At 43.8% G+C, this 11,688-nt stretch overlaps 1 protein-coding gene across 8 annotated transcripts in view; it reads right to left on the minus strand.

Moving 5' to 3' along the window:
* Positions 1–151: 151 nt before the first annotated feature.
* Positions 152–11,688, minus strand: part of MEP-1 (zinc finger protein MEP-1) — a 22,422-nt gene continuing 10,885 nt past the window's right edge. For all 8 annotated transcript variants that reach the window (XM_022852214.2, XM_022852195.2, XM_022852220.2 and 5 more), the window contains 8 exons: positions 10,925–11,109; positions 10,452–10,738; positions 8,935–10,023; positions 7,865–8,140; positions 7,358–7,478; positions 4,713–5,552; positions 2,920–3,098; positions 152–2,590 (listed from right to left, as the gene is read on the minus strand). In XM_022852214.2, coding sequence (XP_022707949.1) covers positions 1,874–2,590; positions 2,920–3,098; positions 4,713–5,552; positions 7,358–7,478; positions 7,865–8,140; positions 8,935–10,023; positions 10,452–10,738; positions 10,925–11,033 — 3,618 coding nt within the window. In that variant the 5' untranslated portion in view covers positions 11,034–11,109 and the 3' untranslated portion in view covers positions 152–1,873. The remainder of the gene's footprint in view (positions 2,591–2,919; positions 3,099–4,712; positions 5,553–7,357; positions 7,479–7,864; positions 8,141–8,934; positions 10,024–10,451; positions 10,739–10,924; positions 11,110–11,688) is intronic.

Consider the following 11,688-nt stretch of genomic DNA (forward strand, 5'->3'; position numbering starts at 1 on the left):
ACATTCAGACTGAAACTAATTTTTACTACATATGTTTTTTTTTTAATAATAATTTTCGCAGCCATGGGGCTAGCGGTTGGCGATTTGTGCAGACGATACATATAGCGTCTGTCATCATATACTCTCTTGCGATTTGTCATCATGATCTCAATTTTATCGCAGTAGTAATATAATTATCATCATTATTATTACTATAATTATTATGGTTATAATTCATAGAATTGTCGTCATAGTCGTGATCTTCACCACGCTATACTTTCGTGCTTCTCGCTGATGGCGCCATTTGACAGTTCTCCGTCACATTTCATCTTCTCGTCAATCATCGACAACACACATTTCATTATAATTATTTCTATTACAGCTATTGATTTTAGTCAATCATTATATCATCGTTCTGTTTGCGGCGGTTCCGCTAGTCAGTATTGTCAGTGCGAATCAGTTTTGCTTAAATTAACTTAATTACGTATTTTTCTTTTGCATGCAATTATCTGTTTTTATCGTCACCGTTTCACCTATTATCAATCAGTCAATTCAGTTAGTTTTCTCCGTTCTTTACTCTATCTTAATCTACTACAATTGTCGTCATAATCGTCAGCCTTATTTCGATTACAACCCGCCACAATCTTATTTCGTACATTTATTTCACATTCCTAAAACTAATATGTACTTAGACCAAACGACTATGTCATTATTATTAGTTATTGTTATTATTGGTATCCTTACTAATATTATTAATGGTAGTTTCATACATCTGCCTATTTCTGCTGTCAGTCACTCATTTGGGCTCTCTCGCTCATCTGTGTGTAGAATCCACCGATGGGTATTTCTTTCTCTATATTCATACACTTCTAGAAATTACTCCAGTATAATCTGCTGCCTCAGGCCAGCAGCCTGGTTGCGGCGCGCTGTTCGCGGCGTGTTTGGGTTGCGTGTATATATATATATATATATATAGATGATATATATATGCACATGGCAATCCAACTTCTTAAAAAATGACAGAGCGCCTACAGAGTGGCTGCTCTTCGTTGATTGACGATCTAATTTTCTGATGATCCACAACAATACGTTAACAGTGTGTGAGCAACGGTACACTAGCTGCTACTATCCATAGAAGTAAAGGTGATAAAGAAATCGCTGCAGACGGATCGCAGCCTGTTCGTCAACGACCACACACGCGTCATCGAACCGAACGAGTCTATCGCAGTCCGGTTCCTTTTATTAGGCGAGAATCAATAGTGGCTATAGTATTCAACATACATATTAGTAGATTAGACAGACAATCGCGTCGTACGCGGTAGAGTTTCCAGACCTGCGTGAATTATCGCCTGGAATATAATAGATGAGATGAGACGGACGGTCAATTTCTGGTATTCACAATTTCACCGCTCGTTCACCCATAAATAGTTTGCCCATTTAGTAGCAGCAAGTGTCCGCGTCCGTGTTTCTTGCTTCAGTCTAAAAAATCTGTAGCTTGCGCCGCTTTTGGTCTTTTTGTGTGTGTCGCCTGCCGTGGTTGGTTATCATAGCTAATGTTACGAACCCATGTTTGTTCTTTACTTTTCCTTTCCCTCCATCTCTGATTTCCTTCTATCGTTTTTTTTTTATTATCGTTGTGCGTCGGCGTGTTGTCTTCTTTTTCTTAACGTTGATATAACGTAACGTATAGCGTCAGCCGTCCGCACACGTACATGTTGATAATATGTTCATCTACATCATGATTAGTATGCACGTGCTTATCTGTATCAGGCTTGTACCACCGGTACCGGCTGTTCCCTCGGCCTTTCTCCGTTGTAGCGGTTGCTGTCGTTTTGTTGCTGCTGCTGCTGCTACAGCCACTGTACTACTTCCAGCTTTAGCGCTTTCTACTAGCTCAATCGTCGTCGTCGTCCGAGGATGAGCTCTCGCCTAGATCCGAGTTCATCACGACCATGCCGTCGAAGTTGCTTAGACATGATGAGCACTTTTCGATTTGACATACGCCGACTTTGACATTCTTCGGCATATGTTTATCAGCCAGATGCTGAAGGAAGTCGTCGACGCGAGCTCCGTTGCAGAGCGCGCAGCTCTTGGGGTAGACGGTGTCGCCAGAGGTCACACTGCTACTGCCGCCGCCGCCGCCACCACCACCACCACCACCTCTATTCGAGTTCGCTGTAGTCAAATTTAGGCCACTACTCGAGCTGGCATCGTCTCGGCGGTTCCGTTTTGCAGCGCTCTGATCTGTCGTGTTCGTTGAACCGCGTTTCATAGCGCCCGAATGCACGGAGTAAACGTGTGATTCGAATAGACGGTACAGATTAAAGGTTGCTGTGCACACTGTACATTTGTATGAGAGATGAGCGGGCTTTAGCATCACTCTGTGAACCTGGCTCATATGTTGTACCAGCTTGCTAGCATAGATACGCCCGCAGACCGTACAGCGGCCGCCGTCCTGGGTGTTGTTAGCGAGCTCTTGCATGTTCGAGGTGACGAGTCCATGTGCGCCAAGCAGATGCCGTTCGAGGCCTTGATCAGTGAAGAAGCGCCACTGACACTTTTGACAGCTAAGAGGAGGTCGACTTGCAAGCATCTTGGGGTGAATTTTCACCTGTAATCAAGAAAGAAAAAAGGCCAGATAACACGGAAAGAAAAAATGGTATATTCACATTAGAGATACTCGAAAGAATCAATTACCAGTTATTTACTGAAAGGTCACATCGGACCTGACTCAAATGCCACATTGGTGAAACACGACTGCAGACGATTAGATATATTCATTTGTTCAGTTGACCTACACATAGATATGGCGATACCTTGGCAAGTCTCGATGTGTTCATTCACTTAAAACACTGACCTTATCTTGTGTACACGTATTACGAACCAGCCGTGCATTTCTCGAAATAAAGTTATACTACAGTTTTTATCACTGCGCCCTACCTTGTGGATCCACTGCATGTGGGTACGCAGCTGTTCGAGATCTTTAATGAAACCGTCGCAGATTTCGCATATGACAAATGCACCTGCGCCACCCTGCGCGCCAGCATTTCCTTGACCAGAACTTTCCAAGATAACAGGTGCTCGCCCAGTGCCCGGAGCTGAGAGACGAGTCGCTACTCCTGAGCAGCGCAATGAAGACAGATCAAATCGAAACAAAAAAAGGCTCATTAATCGACGCCGTAGAAAATACAGCAGTTAAACAAGAACAGTAGAAGCATCAATTACACTTCTGCGTTATGTTTGTTAGTTCAGCACTACTTCGAGCACACAAGTCTACTAGCGAGAGGGCAACATCGTAAGTATATATACCACTGTGAAAGCATCGATTGCGTTTCTGAATAGCTAGCTATATATATATATATATATATATATATATATATATATATAGAGCTGTTCTCAGAAACGAAAGACAGGTGTGGTTTGAAAGCAGCCCCAACGATTGCCAACTCATGACAACGGCGCGGTCGGTTATGGCCTTCATTGGGCAGAAATTCGTGCTAACCTTCGTGGTGACCGAATGATTAGTGTCGATTAGCAGTGAAACAGAGTGCGGTTAGTGAGATAACGTCAGCGAAAACAGAGATAAGAGGAGTAACTGCAGTCAGTGCAGCATATGGCGGAACAACTGACATGTGAAGTTCAGTCATCTCGTCCAAGCTACATGACACGAATCGTGTCATGTTCTCACGCAGGAGCCATACCCTTATCTACCCATAGAAATCCGCTGATAACCGAGGTGTTGTCCTTGTCGTTATTACTGTTAGTGAGGTTGTGAACTCCAGCCTGTTGTGTTAATCGAACGACGATCCACAGAACGAAAAAGTAGTCACATTGGTGCCAGCGATTCAAGCAGTTAGCATGCCAAACCTAGTGTTGTGAAAAAGAAATGGCAAAAGGCAGCCGAAATAGTAGTAATAGTAGTAGTAGTAGTAGTAAACAGAGGCTATTACGGCGAAACAGTGAAGATGCGTGACGCGTGTGATACATTGTGAGGTTGTGCCATTAAAGGTACTGCGTTATGAGGCAGTTCCACGCTCTTAGATCACTTTGTTTTCCTTTGTGAGGAGGAAAGCGAAAGCAACAAGGGCTATCCGCGGAAGAAAGTTGTTACACTATAACGGGCGTAAGGCACCCGCTTTTAAAGCACGTACAGACAAAAATGCATAGCAGTTAGAAGGCTTACAGGTAAAGCAATATGACAGTAGCGCGAAGCTTTCTTCGCGCAGAGTACCTTAAACGGGGCAGAGAAAGAACTAAAGTCATAGGGTTTCTTGTATCAGAAAGCGAAAAACAGAACGAAAGCCATTCGATTAGTAATATATGTATATATATATATATATATATATATATATATATGTATATATATATATATATAGAGACTCAATAGCATTCTCACACTAACTGGCTAATTGATTAGAGCTCTACTGCGCCATATTTTTTCACCCTTTAATGCGATATATCTACATTTTCCAAGTTATTCCCTCTCTAGAATCTATGATTGTCTCATTTCCCAACGCGTCTTCTCAACTATTATAAACTCAAATTTAACAAAATACATCTTTCCCTTTATCGTTCTCTGACCCTAACATATATCGTTTCGTTTTACAGATTCCAAGCCTACTCGAGCAGCTGTCCTGCAACAGAAATGCAGGCACGCACGCGCGCAACCCCCTTCTGTTTTCAACATCAACTTTGTCATCAACTTCATCGTTTTTCATCGAATCAAGTAATACCTGGCACTAGCTCAGCCTTGTCTGGCAGCCTTCCGTCGGAAATGTCGACCCCGCCTGACGATACCCGACTACCTGCCGCACCAGCGGCGTTCGCAGCAGCAGCGGCCGCTGCCGCCGCTTGATTCGCCGCGATAGCCGATGCGCTAGTGTTAGGGTTACCACCTCCTGCAGCTGCTGCGGCAGCTGCTACAGCGGCAGCACTTGCGGCGCTTGCAGCAGCTGCCGCCTGGGCCAGGTTGGCCGCGGCGTCCTTCCCGCCCAACGCTGCTAGGAGCGCCTGGGCCTGAGCGCTCTGAGCGCCTTGTCCCCGGGCAGCGGCTGTCAGCGCGCTAAACAGCGCCTGTGTGTTCGTGCCCCCGTTGGTTAACGCGGCTAGCGCTTGCATGTTGACGCCGGCGGCTGCCAGCTGTGCGGCGACGGCGGCGCCAGGGTTGCTCGCAGGATCCAGCGCCTCAGCGACTTTGTACGCCTTGTGGTTATGCATGTCGGGACCGACAGGGAATCTCGGCTTGGACTCGCCGCGCGGGATCACGAACGCCGCCTTACACTTGCGATTCGTGCAGCACCAACGCGACGAGCCGTCCGCGCAGAACTGCTTAAACTTATACTTGTAGTCGAACTCGTCAACATATAGGTCTTTGGGAGCTACCCGTGGATCAGTAGCCGTCGTGCCCGAAGTTCCGTTCGCGCCGCCGCCAGCGACGCCGCCGCCGGCGACGCCACCTGCCCCGACGCTGCCGCTGCTGCCGCCACTGACGCCGCCGCTGACACTGCCGACGCCGCTTGCGCCCGCACTCGCGGCAGCTGCCGCCGCCGCCGCCATGGCTGCATTGGCCGCATCTGTACAACAACAGAAGACAACAACAACAACATCCTACTCAGTACGCGCGCACGACACTACCATAGCTGTCTGCCCATTCTAGTTCACTGATCACTCACTGTCTGCTGTTATTTTCGTTCGTTCGTTGGTTCGATCGATTGATCGATCAATCAATCGTGCTTTTTACGTCTATTTGATTCGTTCTTTCGTTACGTTTCGTTTCGTCGGCTCTTTCTCTCTGTCTCGATAGCTGTAGTAGCAGTAGCAGCTGATGGTGGTGATATGAGGCGATTCGATTAACTGAGTGTTCGCTGAGGGCTGAGATTGAGAAAGATTCATGATGATAATAATTAGTAGAAGTAGAGGCAGTAGAAGTTGAAGTTGTGGAAGAAGTGCGACAAGAAGCAGCAGAAGCAGAACGTAGTTACGTGGGAAGTTGTAGCCACTGATTGACTGACTGGTTGATTTTCACTTAGAAAGCGAGTCGATAGGGGTTTTGGCAAATGTGTGGAGAAATCAATGTGGGAAGAGAGAGAGAGACCGAACGGGTGCAAAAGAACTAAAATGTTGACAAGCAAAATACAAACACTCGATGTCGGATACACGCACACAGCTTTATATAATCACTTGAAATATCGGCTATCGATGGGCAATAGATATTAATAGTTAACGAAAACAAATGCAAATGTTACTTGCCCACTAAAATAGATCATTCTTAATTAACATAACATACATAACATAATATCTGAACGCACACAGGCCTAACGTACTTACATTAACTACCAAAAAACTATCGTTAACACATTTGGATTTATCATTAAGCAGCAACGTATAGTAACGCGCATAATACAATAAAAAGCCAAATCGAAGATTGGGTCTTATCTCGCTGTTTGTGCACTCTTCGATTCTTGTTCTTCACAAAATGGCCGAGTTTTCATCCAAAGTTTTAGGATCCTTAGCAACAACGTCGGCAAAATCTTCCGTGTTCTTTTATGGTGGCATTAACGGCTCTTGTAGCTTATATTTAATATGAAATATTGGTAAATTGTGTCGGCTTAGCAACAATCACGTTCTCAGTCCGTTCATTGCTGTTCATTATAGCACCGACAGCCACGTTTAAATACGTGCAGTTTGAAGCTTGAATCATTGCCCAATTTTGCAAACAGGGCCTTGAGATGCGCTGAAGAGACCAACTGGTTAGGCTTAACAATTACGATATTGTTTATTGTGATCTCTATAGTATATCTGAGGTACTAACGGGAGTTCAAGGGATTAGGACGAGGGTAAGAGGGGTAAGCTTAACACGTTAAGCTAGAATAATGTTATGCTCCGGCTAAATAAAAAAAAAGTTCAAATGCATTCATTAGTTCAAAATTTTCCGAGTCTCATAAAATACAGTTGAACAGGGCGGAAGCTTTACTCCCTAGACTTCTGCCGCTTACTGTATACAAAACGACAAATACCAGCCCAAGATAATTATAAAAAATTAACGACTCGTAGCACAAATTGTGTATAAAGAAACGTTTATAAAACTGTGTCCATATCCGACATTCTGATCCAGACTCACGCCTATTTTTATTCAAATATATTGAGTGATCAGTCACACACAAGCACACACCGACAGACAGACAGACAGACAGCGTAAACAATCCGACTACGTACTCATACGTACGATGATAAGAGGCCTGGAGCAGCCATTTAAGCCTAAGACGAGAAAAGTAAGAGCATTCAATATGATTAATAGTTGAGCGGCAGATAAAAGTTTGGTCTAGCTGTCGATAAAGTTCCCAAATGTTGACGTGAATACAATTGCCATTTGACTTACCTTGCTGTTGAGGAATACGTGCCAGGTTAGCCGCTGCTGCTGCAGCTGACACCCTGTTGTGCGGAGCGAGGGAAGAAAGGCCGCCATTCGCACCACCTGCTCCATTTAGAAGACTTGCCGCCTAGTATTCAATAAAAAGCACGCATAACAATCGTACAATGTTTAGCAATATGCCATCTTCGAGGCAGGTTGAATCATTGCACGATTTCAATACAGCTTAAGCTTGGTAGCTCGAACTGAACCGATGGGAAGTGCAAGCATGTATCGGGTGTAAGCCCCACGGCCTTTCTACAACAAAATACGATAATTTAGCTAATCTAACAATAATTAATAATTATTTGTTGCGTCAGCATCGTCAACAGTATGTTTGTATGATACTGCATGTATATGCACAAAATTCACAGCGCATATATTTTATATATGCGCTGTGAATTTTCTAATAAGACTGACGTCTTACTAGAATAATGAAAATAACATTTTTAAATAGTTAAAATAGTTAATCCTCACCCCTGCAGCTTGGGCCATCGCCTGGGCCTGTTGCAGTAGGCTGGCCTGAGAGACGTTAGGGGACTGTTGTTGTTGCACCCGTCCTTGGCCGGCCTGGTTGCTCGTACGACCGGCTGCGGTTCCCTGCCGAGTAGCTAAATTTTGTAGTTGCTGGTAAATAGCATTCGTACCCCCGCGGGAATTGTTGCCACGGCTTGCCGCAGCAGCCATAAGCAACTGCTGCCGCTGTTGAGCAGATGAGGCCGCCTGAGCGGCTTGGGCGGCTTGGGCAGCGGCCTGTAACCAGGTGAGTTTTACAAAAGAAAATCAAGTCATGAATAAGAGTGTTGTAAAACAGACGGGAAATAGTTAACGTAAAGAGAGAGAATGCGGCCGGTGATAATAATAAGTGAAAAAATTTAATCAGGCAAATTCCTATAGCGGCTGATAGAATTGATGATGCCGTATGACGCTAAACACATTTACAGAAGGTAATAATTCTTCTTACAAGAATGATACTCAAAAATAGTTAAGCCTAATTTTTGTGGCCTATTATATTCAAGCATGATGTAAATACCAGAAGATACAAGACATACAACAATAGATCGTTGAATAATTTTCAATAATGAAAAAATCAATTTCCACCAACATGCCATGAATGCGAAGATTTTTAATCTTGGCCATTGTGCGTGTACGATCCAGATTAACTGTACATATAGAGCGTAAAGGCCAACGAGAGCCAGATTTTTTTAGGATAAATACAGGCATATAATAAACGACAAATAGCATGTGAAACAAATCCATGACGCAATATAAGCGAAATTCAACATGAGCGCAGCTGATATGCCAACAAGTCGAAAGACTATTAAAGGTAACACCTATAGTATACAACATTTTCGATATTAAAGGAGTTTTCCGGAAGTTAAATGTGTCCTCGTGTATGCACTAGCTTACAAGCGGCAATCATCAAATAACGATTTACTTAGTAAAAGTAAATAAAAAAAGCTAGTCGTAAAATTCATAAATACGAGTAAGCCGGCACGCCATTTACATGCTTCCACTGAAAATATATAATAATTTGAGAAACCTACCTGATTCTTGGCTTGTGTTAAGGCGATGAAGAATTTCTCGTACATCTTGATATCTTCATTTGTAATGGGCTTCGACGTCATGCCCGGCGCTTGGAAGTCATTTCCAGGACTCTGATTGACGTTGTTGTTGAAATAGCGCTGACAGCGATTTACATGCGTGCCGGCTTTGTTTTTCAAGTTGGTCTCGAAGGGACAGAATGGACACTCGTAGAACTGCGGGGGCGGCTCCATGACCGGCACCTTACTGTGGTGGGCCTCCATATGGAAGATGATGGCCTTGGCGTCGCGCGTAATAAATGGGCAGAACGAGCATTGCAACTCGCGCCGTTGCGTAAAATGCGGCGTGAGTAGATGACCCTCAAGAACCATCTGAGACTCTGTTTTGAAATCGCACGTCTGGCAACGCTTGAGTTTATGATGAAAGGCGGCATTACGTGCCTTGCTTTTTTGAAAGTCTTCCGCGTGCTTTTTTGCAGATTCGAGCAGTTCGGCAGACCTTCCGTGTCGACGCATTTCTCGTTCCTTAGCCTTGATCTGTTCCTTGTTGTAGTGTTCGCTAACCCGATCAAGGCCAATTTGCATTAGAAAATCGCCGGCCGAGCTCGTAAAGAAGTCGACGACGGAAGTTTGTCCGAGCTTGAACTGATTTGGCTGATGCGTCGGAGCTTTCCGTGGCTTCGGCGGAATTACTTTTCCATCCTTGACGCGGCGCGCGAAAACATCGCGCTCTTTGATTAACATCGGACACGTCAACGATGGCACTTCCACCAGTGCTTCACTGTCTTTCATTTTAAATTCGCCATTTTTCGGCATATCGCATGGCGTCCATTGGCCAACTTTCACTCGTCGACGGAGGAATTTCGGCAGGCCTTTGTCCAGTCTACGGACATCCCGTACGATCTTGATGTGTGGTCGATTCTCATCGTTTTCCGATTGTTCATCTGAGTCCTTCTTTGAATCGCAACCATTTTCTGTCGTCTTCTTCGTTTTTTCTGTCTTTTCCGTTTTCTCTGCCTTTTCAGGCTTCTCTACCTTTACTTCAGGCTTTTCCAATTTAATCTCAGCCTTAACCTCCATCTTGGTGTCCTCCTAAGACAACAAAACATCAATATTCCATCTATAAATAGCTTATGCTAGATCGATGTTGGAAGGGAAGAAGTTTGAAATGGCTATCACTAACTGTCTTTACAACCGATCGACAACTTAAACATCGCTTACTCAACTTTTTCGGCCGCATGTCCTTTAAAAACCTTTCGAAAAACTTGTAATTTCGAAAGCTCCTAAAAATTAGAATACGTTATTTATCATGAAGTCTTGTGTGAAAATTTCCGGATAAGCATAGGGCGACGTCATGTTTCTTTCCCATATCAGACATTTGCTACTTATAAGCGGCGGCAGTAATTCAAAATGTTGCTTTATCATACAGCCAACTGTTTGGGAACAAAGTGTTTGTAAACGACACACAGCGAAGAACACTTGCGAACTTTTGCGAAATCGTTTATTCTTGATGAACCTACCTTGACTTCTTTAATTTCAACGTCACCTTCTTCCGTTTTCTCTTTCTTAACAGCTGAGTTATCATCAGCCCGTGTCTCTCGTTCAGGCGGAACCTCGTCATCGTCGTCTTCGATAACAACTACAGGTTCCTCAGGCTCGTCAAATTCCTGTATTTCATAATCTTCATCCTCGGCTTCTATGTCGCCCGTTTTGTGTTCGCCGTTCGTAGCAGCGCCATTTTGAGCCGCTTTATCCTTATCTTTTTCGGATGTGATTGAGTTCTGCGAGCTTTCATCGGTGGCCACACCTATATTATAGTAGCATACAGCAAGACAAGCCGACAAAAATAATATGACCTAAAGTGCATGAAAGTCTACTTGCCACCAATTAAACAAATTTCAAATGGATAAATATGGAACCCTTTTGAAAACAACCGAATAGAGCAGAAGCAAACCACTAAGGGATATAAGTGCAGTTTGGTACGAAATCCTACCGTTCTTCACAGATCCCGTCGGGCTCTCATCCTCTTGTGCCATCTTGGTCTTAAGGGAAAGCCCGTTCTTCAGAGCGGCCTCCTCTACGGCACTCGCAGAGGAAACCATCCTGCCAGATTTTCAATGTACAATTCGTTGGTCAGCAGTACCGCTATCCCTACCGTGTTAGATGTTCATTCCAATTCTGTAACAACAAACGAAAATCAAAGAACTGAACCATAATCAGAGAGACATATTTTTCATCAGAAACATTTGGTGTTGATTATAGTATAATGAAGCATGAATCAATACATAGTAAAAACTGCGTTACATCCTATGTAACGCCCGACTTATGTTTTTGTACATATGGTTCGTTTTTTTAATTTTAATGTGTACTATAATAATTAATGTAATTGAAATATACAAAATTTAGGAGCGCTAACTTAATTGCGTGAACTCTTCGCTAACCTAACTTTATGTTACTATTTGTATTATTGGATATCGCATCGCAAAACACCTCAGTATACGCTCCATTTTTCCCATCGCATGCAGCAACGGGTCTGCAATAACAAGGGCCCTCATTGGAGAAACGCCAGTACATTTTTAGCACTGGCACATGAAATAGTCATTATATCACTATTTCAACACGCGTGTGGCCTGTTAACTTTTATGACGGCAAAAGCTGCTAACTGAACCAGGGTCGGCGTTTATATAGTCAACATTAGTCGCATTGAAAGCTTCAGCATGCGGTCGGTTACTTGAGCGCGTATAAATTTTACGTAAT

The sequence above is a fragment of the Varroa jacobsoni genome, unplaced genomic scaffold, assembly GCF_002532875.2.
Source record: "Varroa jacobsoni isolate VJ856 unplaced genomic scaffold, vjacob_1.0 scaffold_173, whole genome shotgun sequence".
NCBI lineage: Eukaryota > Metazoa > Arthropoda > Arachnida > Mesostigmata > Varroidae > Varroa > Varroa jacobsoni.